The sequence below is a fragment of the Poromitra crassiceps genome (assembly GCF_964638095.1).
Source record: "Poromitra crassiceps genome assembly, chromosome: 29".
In the NCBI taxonomy this organism is placed as follows: domain Eukaryota; kingdom Metazoa; phylum Chordata; class Actinopteri; order Beryciformes; family Melamphaidae; genus Poromitra; species Poromitra crassiceps.
Genome location: NC_139641.1, coordinates 6,154,228 through 6,171,826, shown reverse-complemented (window position 1 = coordinate 6,171,826; position 17,599 = coordinate 6,154,228). Strand labels below are relative to the sequence as shown.

The 17,599-nt window shown below is 42.7% G+C and overlaps 2 protein-coding genes across 2 annotated transcripts in view; one reads left to right on the top strand and one right to left on the bottom strand.

The window, feature by feature from the left end:
* Positions 1 to 17,599, bottom strand: part of LOC310799937 (uncharacterized protein) — a 407,560-nt gene that overhangs the window by 153,425 nt on the left and 236,536 nt on the right. The gene's annotated exons all lie outside the window — the stretch shown is intronic.
* Positions 1 to 17,599, top strand: part of LOC310800224 (phosphoinositide 3-kinase regulatory subunit 4-like) — a gene marked incomplete at its 3' end in the record, with an annotated part of 30,858 nt that overhangs the window by 7,556 nt on the left and 5,703 nt on the right. The window contains exons 2-8 of the mRNA XM_083662809.1: positions 2,060 to 2,193; positions 3,070 to 3,369; positions 4,402 to 4,705; positions 8,351 to 8,484; positions 11,201 to 11,411; positions 12,548 to 12,786; positions 16,214 to 16,355. Of these exons, the coding sequence (XP_083518935.1) occupies positions 2,077 to 2,193; positions 3,070 to 3,369; positions 4,402 to 4,705; positions 8,351 to 8,484; positions 11,201 to 11,411; positions 12,548 to 12,786; positions 16,214 to 16,355 (1,447 nt within the window). The 5' untranslated portion in view covers positions 2,060 to 2,076. The remainder of the gene's footprint in view (positions 1 to 2,059; positions 2,194 to 3,069; positions 3,370 to 4,401; positions 4,706 to 8,350; positions 8,485 to 11,200; positions 11,412 to 12,547; positions 12,787 to 16,213; positions 16,356 to 17,599) is intronic.

The following is a 17,599-nucleotide window of genomic DNA, read 5'->3' as shown; positions in this document are numbered from 1 at the left end:
TATTAGGTCAAATCGTATCACTTTACAGGTTATTACTCGAGTTGCAGCAAGATTCATTTCACTGGCATAGATTTCGGCATCGAGTATCCACTTCTAAATCCCCTCTGATGTGCAGGGCAAGGAGTGTGAAGGAATATATATATCTATTGTTGTTTGATTAACTGTAACTAAATATGAACTTATTTAGCTAAATATGTTGTTTAGTTGATGTCAAAAGTGATGCCCATCTCCTAACTGGCAATGTTGTGATAAAGGGTCTGGAAATGCCCAAGACCCTTCCAGGTTAGGTCCTGATAATTAATCCCTGAAGTCAAGTAGACAGTCAGTCACAGTCAGTAGAAGTTAAATGATCTGCCTAAACCTAAAGAGTCTCTATTCTCAGACATGTGCTGAAGCATCATGGGTAATGTAGTCTCTATTCTCAGACGTGTGCTGAAGCATCATGGGTAATGTAGTCTCTATTCTCAGACGTGTGCTGAAGCATCATGGGTAATGTAGTCTATATTCTCAGATGTGTGCTGAAGCATCATGGGTAATATAGTCTCTATTCTCAGACGTGTGCTGAAGCATCATGGGTAATATAGTCTCTATTCTCAGACGTGTGCTGAAGCATCATGGGTAATGTAGTCTCTATTCTCAGACGTGTGCTGAAGCATCATGGGTAATGTAGTCTCTATTCTCAGACGTGTGCTGAAGCATCATGGGTAATGTAGTCTCTATTCTCAGACGTGTGCTGAAGCATCATGGGTAATGTAGTCTCTATTCTCAGACGTGTGCTGAAGCATCATGGGTAATATAGTCTCTATTCTCAGACGTTTGCTGAAGCATCATGGGTAATGTAGTCTCTATTCTCAGACGTGTGCTGAAGCATCATGGGTAATGTAGTCTCTATTCTCAGACGTGTGCTGAAGCATCATGGGTAATATAGTCTCTATTCTCAGACGTGTGCTGAAGCATCATGGGTAATGTAGTCTCTATTCTCAGACGTGTGCTGAAGCATCATGGGTAATGTAGTCTCTATTCTCAGACGTGTGCTGAAGCATCATGGTTAATGTAGTCTCTATTCTCAGACGTGTGCTGAAGCATCATGGGTAATGTAGTCTATATTCTCAGACGTGTGCTGAAGCATCATGGGTAATATAGTCTCTATTCTCAGACGTGTGCTGAAGCATCATGGGTAATATAGTCTCTATTCTCAGACGTGTGCTGAAGCATCATGGGTAATGTAGTCTCTATTCTCAGACGTGTGCTGAAGCATCATGGGTAATGTAGTCTCTATTCTCAGACGTGTGCTGAAGCATCATGGGTAATGTAGTCTCTATTCTCAGACGTGTGCTGAAGCATCATGGGTAATGTAGTCTCTATTCTCAGACGTGTGCTGAAGCATCATGGGTAATATAGTCTCTATTCTCAGACGTGTGCTGAAGCATCATGGGTAATGTAGTCTCTATTCTCAGACGTGTGCTGAAGCATCATGGGTAATATAGTCTCTATTCTCAGACGTGTGCTGAAGCATCATGGGTAATATAGTCTCTATTCTCAGACGTGTGCTGAAGCATCATGGGTAATATAGTCTCTATTCTCAGACGTGTGCTGAAGCATCATGGGTAATGTAGTCTCTATTCTCAGACGTGTGCTGAAGCATCATGGGTAATATAGTCTCTATTCTCAGACGTGTGCTGAAGCATCATGGGTAATGTAGTCTCTATTCTCAGACGTGTGCTGAAGCATCATGGGTAATGTAGTCTCTATTCTCAGACGTGTGCTGAAGCATCATGGGTAATGTAGTCTCTATTCTCAGACGTGTGCTGAAGCATCATGGGTAATATAGTCTCTATTCTCAGACGTGTGCTGAAGCATCATGGGTAATGTAGTCTCTATTCTCAGACGTGTGCTGAAGCATCATGGGTAATGTAGTCTCTATTCTCAGACGTGTGCTGAAGCATCATGGGTAATGTAGTCTCTATTCTCAGACGTGTGCTGAAGCATCATGGGTAATGTAGTCTCTATTCTCAGACGTGTGCTGAAGCATCATGGGTAATGTAGTCTCTATTCTCAGACGTGTGCTGAAGCATCATGGGTAACCAGCTGGCAGGCATCGCCCTCTCTCAGATCCTCTCTGTGGACAGCTACTTCTCTGACATCCACGACCACGAGTACGACAAGAGCCTCGGCAGCACACGCTTCTTCAAGGTAGGGATGATGTCTCGTCCATGTCTCGCTTCAACCATCGACCATCCAATATCATCCAAAGTAGGGCTGTGAATCTTCACTGGCCTCACGATTCGATACGATTATCGATGCATCTCGATGCATCTTAAATCGATGCATCACTTTTTTTCCCCAATACATGATTTATTTTTTCTCACTTTATTTTTTCTCACTGTGTGGCTACTTTTAAAATAAAAGTGCATTTGGAATTGCATTGTATTATGATCCATAATTAAAATAAACAAATGCATGTACTTCCATTATATTTTATTTGATTATTATTATTATTATTATTATTATTATTATTATTTTTATAATCGATTTTTGACATTTGTGAATCGATGCAGAATCGTGCAGGTCCGCATCGCGATGCATCTTATAATCGATTATTTTTGACACCCCTAATCCAAAGGGACAACATTGATATATCTAAGATACAGCTTGTAAATCCAGGGTGAAGACGCATAGATGTGCATGGCTTATATTCATAATTAAAGGCCATCAAGGGCTCTTTAAGTTGATTTTTTTTTGCACTTAAACATGAGAAATGGTCACTTTATAGTGAACAACAGGAATTAAATTTTTTATTAAAAAGAATAGATTGTTTTTCATTTAAACATCTGGAAGAGCTCAGAAATAAAATTGTCAAATCATATTTTAATTGCATCTTGTGAGTTAATATAAATGTAACTGATTGTGTTTAATGAGCATATCATATTGTCTCATATCGGTCACAGACCCCTGAATTGGTCGTATCATGGCAGACTTTGATATCAGCAAATATCGTATCGTTGTCCAGAGAAGCGATATAATATCGTATATCGTGATGAAACTTGTGATTTACCCCCCCGCTTCAAGGTGGCCCGTGCCAAACACCGCGAGGGGCTGGTGGTGGTCAAAGTCTTCGCCATCCACGACCCGTCGTTGCCGCTCAGCAGCTACAAGCAGGAGCTGGAGGAGCTGAAGATCAGACTGCACTCCTGCCAGAACTGCCTGCCCTTCCAGAAGACCTCGCTGACGGAGAAGGCGGCCATCTTGTTCCGGCAGTACGTGCGCGACAACCTGTACGACCGCATCAGCACGCGGCCCTTCCTGAACGGCGTGGAGAAGCGCTGGCTGGCCTTCCAGATCCTCATGGCCGTGGACCAGGCGCACAGGGTGAGAGAGAGCTCATCTTCAATTTGCAATTTCCTTATGAAGTCAATCAAATAGAAACAAGTGCGAATTTGGATTATCAATTAGGATTATCAACATGTGGAACGTGTTCGATAATATAACGATAGTCACAATATGTAAACTAGTCACCTTTAGGTAACCTTTTTCATCTTAAAGTAGGATTTCTGAGTGGTTTTATGTCTGCCCTTGTATCTGTCACCTTTTTCACTACCAATGACTTTGCATCCATGCACTTAATGTAAAAAACGTGGAAAAAACATGCATTTGCCAGTGATTATCTTCACTGCATATGACTCTAGTTTAAACATGAATCTGTCAGCAATCCTCCTGACAGTGACAACATGATGGTCTGAGTTAAGAGGGAACTCCTTCAAACTATTCCCACTGAAGTGTTTGTCTGAAAAGAGAGAAAGCGTCTTCACACTTTGTCCTGTAGGAGCATGGAGTTAACTTCCAGCTCCTTCACTCAACTCTTTTTCATAATACATTACATACATTCTGCTCAACAAAGCATCCTTTGCATTATTATAAAGCTGAGTTGTGATTATTTGTATTTGTGAAATGATTGGGATTTTTTTTTGTATGGTTGTTTGTTTTGAATTGTAGAGCCTGCTGTGGAGGATTTATAGACCCTATGAAATCACCCCCACCCCCATTCAGATTCAGTCCATTTTAATTGTAATTTAGGGGTTATGGTTTTATTATTATTATTATTATTATTATCATTATCATTATTATCATTATACTTTTTTAATGACTTGGCCGTCTCAGATAGTCTCTTCAACATGTTTCTCAAAGTCACAACCAAGTTGTGAGGTGACGGAAGGGTCCCACACAATATCCCTCCATTATTATTATTATTATTATTATTATTATTATTATTATTATTATTATTATTATTATTATTAGTATTATTAGTATTATTATTATTATTATATTTAAATCCCATTGCTAATACCCCTCCCACATATGAATGTAATGTGGTCTCAACCTGCACCATGCTGTTGAACCCAGGCGGGCGTGCGTCACGGCGACATCAAGACAGAGAACGTGATGGTGACCAGTTGGAACTGGGTGCTCCTCACAGACTTCGCCAGCTTCAAGCCCACCTACCTGCCGGAGGACAACCCGGCCGACTTCAACTACTTCTTCGACACGTCGCGGCGCCGCACCTGCTACATCGCCCCCGAGCGCTTCGTGGACGGCAGCCTGTTCGCCACCACGGAGAGCGACCACAACACCCCCCTGGTGGACCTGACCAGCAACAACCAGAGGAGCCGCGGGGAGCTGAAGCAGGCCATGGACATCTTCTCTGCAGGTACAGCAGCACCACCTCTCACTAGTAGGGCTGGGTTCAAAAAATCGATTCTCCGATTTTTAATCGATTTTCATTTTAATCCTCGATTATCGATTCATATGTCCAGAGATCGATTTTTTTTTATAATTTTTTTTTTTTTTTTTTTTTTTTTTTTACTAAACAGACTAAAATATTGTGCTGTGTGTGGTAGTTGAAACATAGTTTCAAGTTGACGTTTAATTATGTTTGTAGTTGAAACAAAAACAAATACTGTAGGCTACATGAATGGAAATGTTTGATCATTATTAATATCTACTTTTAGAAATTATATAGGCTGAAATCAAATCACTGTGCATAATTGTGAAAGTGTCTTTATTGACAGATGAAAAGGCTGTTATTTACCCTTTGTCACCACGTGGTGAGTAAATATATGTGTAACTAAAACCATTAAAATTGACAACAGGTCTGCAACTTTTTTCCCCCATGTATCTACTTGGCTGGTTGGAAACCCCTGTGTTACATAACTGGACAGTCATGTAATTCAGGGTACAGCTCAAAAACCACGTTTTGGTATCACTAACCAAATCAATATTGAAAATTGATCGAATCGGAATCGAATCGAATCGAATCGAATCGAATCGAAATTAATCGATTCGCAACCTTGTGAATCGGAATCGAATCGATTCTTGAAATTTGAACCAATACCCAGCTCTACTCACTAGGTTGTGTTGGACTTTTCAAGCCTCTCTTTCTTCTTCGTTGTCTGTGAGCTTCTGTAAAGCCCGCTGGTTCTCATTAGAAACATCCTCAGCAATGAACCTTGTCTCAAACTATGTCGTGTTGGGACTTTGAATTTGAGGGAATTTGGCATGGAAAGTCCTTGAAAACACATGCACGCACATGCACACACACACGCACACACGCACACGCACACGCACACACCACACACAAAACAAACAGACAAAACTACTTTACTCCAGACAGCTCATGCAGCATAATGTTATTGTCATTTATTATTAGCATAATTAATTATTTTGACTATTATTATTATTTTTTTTTTTTCTGAATTCCCCCCCCCCATTTCCCCCCCAATTGCACTTGGCCAATTTCCCTCTGCTGCCCCGGTCATTGCTCCACCCTCTGCCGATCTGGGGAGAGCCGTAGACTAGCACCATGCTTCCTCCGACACATGTGCAGTTGCCAGGCGCTTCTTTTAACTTGACAGCGGGGGAGCTTCACCGGCAGGACGTAGCACGTGGGAGGATCACGCTATTCCCACCAGTTCCGTTCCTCGCGAACAGGCACCCTGACTCACCAGAGGAGGCGCTAGTGCAGCGACCAGGACAAATACCCTCAATCCGGCTTCCCACCCGCAGACACTAGCCAATCGTGCCTGCATGGACGCCCGACCAAGCCGGAGCTAACACGAGGTTGCGAACCTGCGACTCTCGTGTTGGTAGGCAGGGAATCTACTGCTACACTACCGGATGCCCGACACAAAAAATGTGTCTTGGCAGGCTTTTTAGTTAGTTAGTTTATCAGTCCTTAGCAGGTGAGCCAGTCAGTGTCCAAAACTCACTCAACCACCGGGTCATGGGCTGTGAGTGCCCTCTAGTGGGCAAAATATTTTCAAGTTGAAGCTCAGAAAATGAGTGGGCCGTGAGTCTGTATTTTTGAGCTGGAGTGGAGCTTCTGGTATTGGCGGAAACTAGACATCCAGCCGGATCTGTAGGCACCAACGATCTTATGCTAGCTTGCTAGCACGGGGGTAAAATAGCGCCAAAGTCGGCGAAGTTGTCCCTTGACCTCTGACATAAAGATATCTGAAGGAAATTGGGCTCATTAGAACCGCAAGTGTCTTAGTTTTACAGTTGCGTGTGGACGTGAGTAAAAAAAAAGAAACCCAGAATGACGAAAGCACAGCACAAATGACGGACAATATTGCCGTAAAGAGTGTGATTTGCAACACGATATAAATGATAGAGCATCATATGAAACGATAGACCTTTTCTATCGTGAAAATTATATATATCGTCATATCGCCCCAGTCCTAATCTAAACATAAAAAAGTCAAATTAACACATTCAGTGCCAAGGACGTCTGTGCACGTCCTAAAAAAAAGTAACGTTCAGTGCCAAGGACGTCTGTGGACGTCCTAAAATCATAATTCATATTATTCCATAATTCTGCTGTTTAAGGTCGTACCCAGCCAGTGAGCATGAATCCCTTCAAGGGATCACACGGCGCCACCTTAAACATCGTCACAGGAGCTGCTCCACCCACCTCAGATCCTTTACTTTGTACAGGAGACAGCGGAGAAAGCCGTGGAAACCGATGCATGCTTCACCCAGAGCCGTATATATTGCTCCGTCTACAGCGAGAGTGGGCTCGGCTGCATCCGCGCTCACAACTGAGCTCTTATGCTTCTATCTATCTCCACACGATTTCCTAGAAAGCCATCCGAAGCCGAACGGGCCAAGCCTTTTCGTTCAGTCGCGTTTGCCAGCGCGCATCATTTCCTTGATGCCCATCAAGGAAATGATGCGCGCAGCAAAGCTGGGATCTGTCCGGGGCAAAAACGGAGTCGTCTGTGCGTGTGGGAGGAGCCCGCAGCTCAGAGGTGGAGAGGGGGGGGGGGGGGGGGGAGAGGGGTGTGTGGCTGCACAGAAACCACACCACACGCCACCACATCAGAAAACACCAGCCAGAGTCAGTGAAAATGTGCTCGAAATTAGTGTGCAAAAGGTATTCATAAAAGGGGCTATATCTTGGAAAGAAAAAAAAAACGACAGAAAACCCTTCAAAGTGCACTTTCTTGAGAGGCTGTAATTTCATAATGGAACTGTCTAGAAACAAAATTTCTTCTTTGGAAGAAGCAGGAGTGTTCAATCTTTCATTAAAGTCCAGCCCCGTTAATATAGCTATAATAGAAAAAATTCTATAGCTGTTTTCAACTGAATGGAAGTGAATCTGGCACAGGCTCCAGACAATTTTACTGAAGCGCTGTGGCACTGAATGTGTTAAATGCATAATTTCAATGAGCAGTTATGTTTGAATATCACCACACACCTGACAGTGACATAACACACTTACAGCCCAGTCCCCCCCCCTTTTTGTCATGTTTGTTGTTGTTTGTCTTTTCTTTTCTCCTAAATGATTTGGGAAGGTGGTCCTGGGACATGTTGGATTGATCAGACGTGGGCCTTAAGTGACAGCAGGTAGAGATGATGCCACTGCTCTGTGTGTCTCCTCTCCTCTCCTCTCCTCTCCTCTCCTCTCCTCTCCTCTCCTCTCTTCTCTTCTCTTCTCCTCTCCTCTCCTCTCCTCTCCTCTCCTCTCCTCTCCTATCCTCTCCTCTCCTCTCCCCTCCTCTCCTCTCCTCTCATCTCCTCTCCCCTCCTCTCATCTCCTCTCCTCTCCTCTCCTCTCCTCTCCTCTCCTCTCCTCTCCTCTCCTCTCCTCTCTTCTCCTCTCCTCTCTTCTCCTCTCTTCTCCTCTCCTCTCCTCTCCTCTCTTCTCCTCTCTCCTCTCTCCTCTCTCCTCTCCTCTCCTCTCCTCTCTTCTCCTCTCCTCTCCTCTCCTCTCCTCTCCTCTCCTCTCCTCTCCTCTCCCCTCCTCCCCTCTCCTCTCCTCTCCTCTCTTCTCCTCTCCTCTCCTCTCCTGCAGGTTGTGTGATAGCCGAGCTGTTCACAGAGGGTGTCCCTCTGTTCGACCTGTCCCAGCTGCTGCTGTACCGCAAAGGCCAGTTCCAGACGGAGCAGGTCCTCCTGAAGATCGAGGACCAGCACATCAGAGAGCTGGTGAGGCGGTGATAGCTTCACGTTCCTCCACACACACAAAGTCCTCACGTCACATCACTGTTCTCTTCACACCACACAACATGCTGTCTCATAGTCAGGAGTCTTGAAGTTGTGGTTTTCACACTTGTGTGACTGGAGGTTTTTACCACTGTGCTACCCGGACGCCCGGGGTCATAGTGTCTGAGGAGCCCTTTACACGAGGACAGTTTCTGGAAGAAACGACACAATAGCGTTTCCTTCACACCTTTTCCTTCACACCTTCTCCCTGTTTACATGAGTGCTGTTGAATTTTTAAAACGCCGTAATGTACATGCCAGGTCGCTAGGTGGCAGTGTGATCACCCTATTCTTTGCCCATACAAGGACGCTTCCGCATGACGTCATTTCGTAATCGTCTTTCCGGTTTTAAACACTTAACACATTCACTGCCAGCCGTTTTTTTTTTACTGTAGGTAGGTTTTGCCAGAGGTTTTTTTTGAGGATTCTGGCTCATTTTACAAGAGCCGAGGATTCTTTTCTGCTTTGACTTTGTGAACACAAAGTTCACAAAAGTACTAATAGAATGTGTGCTTTCTCTGTCTAAAAGAGTTAGTTTGTAGAGTTAGTAGTTATGTAGATATTAGCCGTTGAGTACAGCATGGTTTCAGCGTCTGAAAATTTATTTTGAGATAAATGGCTTTTTGTGAAATTCGATAGAACAGTCACTTTAACCATTCATTTTTGGCATCAGTAAGACTGTCAGACATCTAAACAATAGTTTTGAACAGTAATTTCCTCCATAACAGCAGGAAACACCCCTCTCCCTTCAAACTCCTCCCTCCGTGTGTCTTCTCCTCCTTCCTCCTGGCTCTGCAGCGGGCGTGTCAGAAGCGCGTTGCTGCTGCTGCTGCTGCTTGCCTGCCTGCGACGCTCCTTGTGCGAGTCAAGATGGGCCGGGGAATGCGTGGGCGATGGGCAGATGTTGATTCTGGCCTTTCTGCGGTGTTTCAAAGTGTGTTTCACCTATAATCTATTATGCAAATCGCTCTCCGCTCTCTGTGCTGCTGCTGCTGGCGCGGCCGCTCGGGCAAGTCTGGATGACTGTAAAATCGCCAAGCAATTTCCTTGAGAATGGCTTCCTCCCGCTGCTGTTTTTTCTTTGCTTTCGCTCGTCTGGGGGGAGCACTGTCAACACTTAGTGGGTGGGTAAAATAGATTATACACATTCAATACCTCCAATAATTGTATAGGAGACGTAAAAGGGATTGATCAACGCCCCACCGTCAAAAAAAAAAAATCGACTTCCGCAGTCATTTTTAGACTTGCCAAAAAGCTGTTTTCAAACTAAAAAAAAAACCCAAACTGTTTTCAAGTTTTAATATTTGTCGGGTGAGAATGTAACATATATGTGACCAGTTTATCAGAATAACGCCTATTGGAAATCTTTAACGAGCAGCGAGGACTGGGAGCGCTGAGTGTGCTATCTGTCAAACCCTACTGTAGTTAGGCTACTGGCAGTGAGAAAACACTGTCGACGTGCTTTTGTAACTAACGTTAAATGCCGACCGGGTACAGCCATCGGCTCCTCGCAGCAGTAACGTTATGAACATGTCACTGAAGTTGGCCGCAGTATAGCTTAATTCTGAATGTTGCCAAACTTCATTCACACTGACGTTTTATTTTGAAAATGGTTGCCAACTTGCGCACGGCTATGGCGTAATCGCGTGTGCAGGCATGTCAGAGTTTCTGAAATGTGCCGTCTTCAAGCGATTACATGGAGCGCTCAGCGGGAAGCGTCTCAAAGAATTCCACTCTGGATGGTGGTTTCAAAATGTGTCGTTTCCTAAGCCCAAATTCGCCGTCGCCGTCTAAAAGGGAGGCACTAACGATACAATAATTCCCCGTCACCATAGGAAACCGTCCTCGTGTAAAGTGCCCGTATGTGTGTGATGTTTGATTGTGATCTGGTGTGTGTTGTAGTGTCTGAGTGTGTGATGTTTGATTGTGAGCTGGTGTGTGTTGTAGTGTCTGAGTGTGTGTGATGTTTGATTGTGATCTGGTGTGTGTTGTAGTGTCTGAGTGTGTGTGATGTTTGATTGTGAGCTGGTGTGTGTTGTAGTGTCTGAGTGTGTGTGATGTTTGATTGTGATCTGGTGTGTGTTGTAGTGTGAGTGTGTGTGTGATGTTTGATTGTGAGCTGGTGTGTGTTGTAGTGTGAGTGTGTGTGTGATGTTTGATTGTGAGCTGGTGTGTGTTGTAGTGTCTGAGTGTGTGTGTGTGATGTTTGATTGTGAGCTGGTGTGTGTTGTAGTGTCTGAGTGTGTGTGATGTTTGATTGTGAGCTGGTGTGTGTTGTAGTGTGAGTGTGTGTGTGATGTTTGATTGTGAGCTGGTGTGTGTTGTAGTGTCTGAGTGTGTGTGATGTTTGATTGTGATCTGGTGTGTGTTGTAGTGTGAGTGTGTGTGTGATGTTTGATTGTGATCTGGTGTGTTGTAGTGTCTGAGTGTGTGTGATGTTTGATTGTGATCTGGTGTGTGTTGTAGTGTCTGAGTGTGTGTGTGATGTTTGATTGTGAGCTGGCATGTGTTGTAGTGTGTGTGTGATGTTTGATTGTGATCTGGTGTGTGTTGTAGTGTCTGAGTGTGTGTGTGATGTTTGATTGTGAGCTGGTGTGTGTTGTAGTGTCTGAGTGTGTGTGATGTTTGATTGTGATCTGTGGTGGTGTTCTTGTGATCAGGTGGCTCAGATGGTGCAGCGGGAGCCGGAGAAGCGCCTGACAGCAGAGGAGTACCTGAAGCAGGAGCGGGGGAAAGCCTTCCCGGACATCTTCTATACCTTCCTGCAGCCCTACATGGCCCAGTTCGCCAAGGAGACCTTCCAGTCTGCTGACGAGCGCGTGCTGGTGATCCGCAAAGACCTGGACAACATCCTGCTCAACCTCAGAGGAGGTGAGGTGGGGGGGGGGGTCACTGAAATAACAATACAAATATAAAAACCACTTTAGAAAAAAAGAAACTGACTGAATCAATATTGTGCGTGTTGGAGAAAAGTAGCGACCCGCCCCTCCCGCTAGTTAGCTTAGCACAATGAATGGTAGTCTATGGTCCTGGCTAGCCTACTAATTAAGTCACCAAATACACATTCCAACAGCTCCAAAATGCTCTTATGTACATGTTGTGACTCGTGCATTCACCACGTTACGAAATAATAATGTAAAATGCAGTCTTCAAATGATATTAAAGGTATACTATGCAACTATTTCATTAAAAAACATTATATAGACTTATACAAACGTTTTCCCTCAAAACCATCGCTTCTGTAATAGTACTATTTGAAAGTATAAACAGCCAATAAGACTCAATTAACCTATCAGTTCCAGAGGTGCAACCGTGTGACTTTTCCAGTCACACGGTGCGTTATCTGGTGTGGCGATGGCCCAGCTGGTCGTCTCGTCCAGGCGGGAAACACTATCATCCCGATAATATAATAGATCGTTACGCCTCGAATCGCACATAGGTTACGCTAAAACCACCACCACAAAGCGTGTGGGTTTCAGGACGAAACAGTCTCGAGCCACTATCGTCATCTTTAGAGCACAATATATTCCTGGAATGCAAGTTTAACTAAACAGTTACATTCTACATAAAATTAAGATATTACGGGTTGTTTTATTTTGTATGTTACATACTTATTGGCCAAGATATGTTACTTTATGGGGGAGGAATTCTGCCAGGTAAGGAGAGGAGTGTGGGCGGCCATATTGCCTGCGGGGTTTTCAGATCGAGTGGAGAGCCGTTTCGCAGGAAATCTGGGGGGGTTAGTCCCCCTTTAAATAGTTGCATAGTATACCTTTAATATGGCGTCCGTTTCAGTTAGCTTTGAACAGAAACAGCCGGGCAAAATACTTGTTACTTTTATACTTTAGTAACTGTACTTCTACTTGAGTAAAGAATATGTCTATTTTTCACATCTCTGATGTAATGTAATGTGATACTGAGCTATATATAAATAAAACTTAAAACTTGACTTGGAGCTTGTATTGTACTTGTTGTATTAAAGTGTGGGTGTGTCTCTCTCCCTGCAGGCTCCTCCTCCCCTGCGGAGGCGGAGAGGGTGGAGCGGAGGGAGGAGCAGGGCCTCATGGTCCTAGTGTCCGTCATCACGTCCTGCCTGCAGACTCTGCGCTCCTGTGACTCCAAGCTGGCGTCTCTGGAGCTGCTGCTGCACCTGGCCCCCCGGCTGGCCCCCGCCATCCTGCTGGACCGCATCACGCCCTATCTGCTGCACTTCTGCACCGACCCCGCGCCGCGCGTTCAAGCCCAGGTAGGGGTGGCTGATAAGAGTACTGCAGGGAGGAGTCCGGAAGACCTGGACGCTAGCACTTCCTGGTTCCTAGGTGTAAAAGGCAATGGGATTTCCCCCCCCTCCAAAAACCTATGAGGATTTTGGTTAAATGCCTGAAATAAGATCTGTGGTTAACAAAATTTGATGAAAACAGCTAACTTTGTGTTCAACAATATAATTTTCACCAATTACTTCACTTCACTTTTATGACTTTTGAAGCGTTTTCTGAAAATTGCGTTAAAATTGCACTTATGCTTCAAAAGTGATAAAAGTCTTCCTCGAAATGATCTTGCTGAACACAAACTTCGCTGTTTCATGTGAGGTCTCCTGACCAAATGTCAAGCAGAAGGCCACACATGCATAACCTGATCACCCCGTGACGTCAGTCAAGTTCTAGTATGACGTGGTCAGTCAAAGTCAAAGTATGACATCTGCAATGACGTCAGATATGACGTCAGTTCATTCTCATATATATAGCAAGGGTTCTACGTCACCTCTCTCTCTCTCTCTGGCCGATCATAGCAGCAGCTAGCTTCACGGCAGTCCATCTCCCCTGAATACCCTGATTGTAATGATATATGGATAACGATACGATATGATACATCTCTACACTCAGGCTGTGATAATGATATATGGATAATGATACGATATGGTACATCTCTACGCTCAGGCTGTGATAATGATATATGGATAATGATACGATATGGTACATCTCTACGCTCAGGCTGTGATAATGATATATGGATAATGATACGATATGGTACATCTCTACTCTCAGGCTGTGATAATGATATATGGATAATGATACGATATGGTACATCTCTAAGCTCAGGCTGTGATAATGATATATGGATAATGATACGATATGGTACATCTCTACGCTCAGGCTGTGATAATGATATATGGATAATGATACGATATGGTACATCTCTACACTCAGGCTGTGATAATGATATATGGATAACGATACGATATGGTACATCTCTACACTCAGGCTGTGATAATGATATATGGATAATGATACGATATGGTACATCTCTACGCTCAGGCTGTGATAATGATATATGGATAATGATACGATATGGTACATCTCTACACTCAGGCTGTGATAATGATATATGGATAATGATACGATATGGTACATCTCTACACTCAGGCTGTGATAATGATATATGGATAATGATACGATATGGTACATCTCTACACTCAGGCTGTGATAATGATATATGGATAATGATACGATATGGTACATCTCTACGCTCAGGCTGTGATAATGATATATGGATAATGATACGATATGGTACATCTCCACGCTCAGGCTGTGATAATGATATATGGATAATGATACGATATGGTACATCTCCACACTCAGGCTGTGATAATGATATATGGATAACGATACGATATGATACATCTCTACGCTCAGGCTGTGATAATGATATATGGATAATGATACGATATGGCACATCTCTACGCTCAGGCTGTGATAATGATATATGGATAATGATATGATATGGTACATCTCTACACTCAGGCTGTGATAATGATATATGGATAATGATACGATATGGTACATCTCTACACTCAGGCTGTGATAATGATGTATGGATAATGATACGATATGCTACATCTCTACACTCAGGCTGTGATAATGATATATGGATAATGATACGATATGGTACATCTCTACACTCAGGCTGTGATAATGATGTATGGATAATGATACGATATGCTACATCTCTACACTCAGGCTGTGATAATGATATATGGATAATGATACGATATGGCACATCTCTACGCTCAGGCTGTGATAATGATATATGGATAATGATATGATATGGTACATCTCTACACTCAGGCTGTGATAATGATATATGGATAATGATACGATATGGTACATCTCTACACTCAGGCTGTGATAATGATGTATGGATAATGATACGATATGCTACATCTCTACACTCAGGCTGTGATAATGATATATGGATAATGATATGATATGCTACATCTCTACACTCAGGCTGTGATAATGATGTATGGATAATGATACGATATGGTACATCTCTACGCTCAGGCTGTGATAATGATATATGGATAATGATACGATATGGTACATCTCTACGCTCAGGCTGTGATAATGATGTATGGATAATGATACGATATGGCACATCTCTACGCTCAGGCTGTGATAATGATGTATGGATAATGATACGATATGGTACATCTCTACGCTCAGGCTGTGATAATGATGTATGGATAATGATACGATATGGTACATCTCTACGCTCAGGCTGTGATAATGATGTATGGATAATGATACGATATGGCACATCTCTACACTCAGGCTGTGATAATGATGTATGGATAATGATACGATATGGCACATCTCTACACTCAGGCTGTGATAATGATATATGGATAATGATACGATATGGTACATCTCTACACTCAGGCTGTGATAATGATATATGGATAATGATACGATATGGCACATCTCTACGCTCAGGCTGTGATAATGATATATGGATAACGATACGATATGGTACATCTCTACACTCAGGCTGTGATAATGATATATGGATAATGATACGATATGGCACATCTCTACACTCAGGCTGTGATAATGATATATGGATAATGATACGATATGGTACATCTCTACACTCAGGCTGTGATAATGATATATGGATAACGATACGATATGCTACATCTCTACGCTCAGGCTGTGATAATGATATATGGATAATGATACGATATGGTACATCTCTACACTCAGGCTGTGATAATGATATATGGATAATGATATGATATGGCACATCTCTACACTCAGGCTGTGATAATGATATATGGATAATGATACGATATGGTACATCTCTACACTCAGGCTGTGATAATGATATATGGATAATGATACGATATGGTACATCTCTACACTCAGGCTGTGATAATGATATATGGATAACGATACGATATGGTACATCTCTACACTCAGGCTGTGATAATGATATATGGATAACGATACGATATGGTACATCTCTACACTCAGGCTGTGATAATGATATATGGATAATGATACGATATGGTACATCTCTACACTCAGGCTGTGATAATGATATATGGATAATGATACGATATGGCACATCTCTACGCTCAGGCTGTGATAATGATATATGGATAACGATACGATATGGTACATCTCTACACTCAGGCTGTGATAATGATATATGGATAATGATACGATATGGCACATCTCTACACTCAGGCTGTGATAATGATATATGGATAATGATACGATATGGTACATCTCTACACTCAGGCTGTGATAATGATATATATGATATATATATGATAATGAATTGTAATGATATATGGATAATGATACGATATGGTACATCTCCACGCTCAGGCTGTGCGCACGCTGGCCAAGCTGCTGGCGCTGGTGAAGGAGGTGCCGAGGAACGATGTCAACATCTACCCAGAGTACATCCTGCCTGGCATCGCTCACCTCGCCCAGGACGACGCCACTATCGTCAGGCTGGCCTACGCAGGTCAGTGGGACGAGCCATATGGACTAAAAATCATATCTCGTCATTTTTAAGCACATGGCACACCAATCAAACATTATCCAACAACTGCTGGATAATGTTTGATCGGTGTGCCATGTGCTAAACACAGACAAAGAAGGTTTGAACATGTTGAATCTGACCAAACATCTCCAAACAAGGACAGGCAGCCATGGCACACCACACAAACATCTGGGTTTGTCTGTGTTTGTTGTAGAATGTTAGATTGGTGTGCCATGGCCTTTAAAAGGGATACCCTAGCTAGAGATGGGTATTGGTTCAAATTTCAAGAATCGATTCGATTCCGATTCACAAGGTTGCGAATCGATTAATTTTCGATTCGATTCCGATTCGATCAATTTCAATATTGATTTGGTTAGTGATACCAAAACGTGTTTTTTGAGCTGTACCCTGAATTACATTACTGTTCCCAACCAGCCAAGTAGATACATGGGGAAAAAAGTTGCAGACCTGTTGTCAATTTTAATGGTTTTAGTTACACATATATTTACTCACCAGGTGGTGACAAAGGGTAAATAACAGCCTTTTCATCTGTCAATAAAGACACTTTCACATATGCACAGTGATTTGATTTCAGCCTATATCATTTCTAAAAGTAGATATTAATGATCAAACATTTCCATTCATGTAGCCTACAGTATTTATGTTTTTGTTTCAACTACAAACATAAATAAACGTCAACTTGAAACTATGTTTCAACTACCACACACAGCATAATATTTTAGCCTGTTTATTAAAAATAAATAAATAATAATAATAAAAAAAAACGATCTCTGAACATATGAATCGATAATCGAGGATTAAAATAAAAATCGGAGAATCGATTTTTTGAACCCAGCCCTAACCCTAGCCCTATTTGCTACTTACCAATAGGTTGAGGCCACGTCTCGTCATAGACGCTGGTTTAGCTGGCTCAGCCTGGCTGGGGGCGTTTTTTTTGCAAAATCTTCATAGTTCAACGAAAATAGTTTATGCTTTAAATCTAAAATGGTTCATGGATTACATTCTAATAACAAACCTATCAAATTAAAAGTCAAGCACGTTACCGTGGAAACAATTAAGCTTAGCCCAAAATCACAAATCAGAATGAGGGGGTCCCCGGTATATTTTCTATCTTGTAAGGGGTCCTTGGCTGAAAAACATTTGAGAACCTCTGCTCTATACTGTACAGGTCCAGTCTGATTGTGTGTGTTCCTCTGTGGATGTGT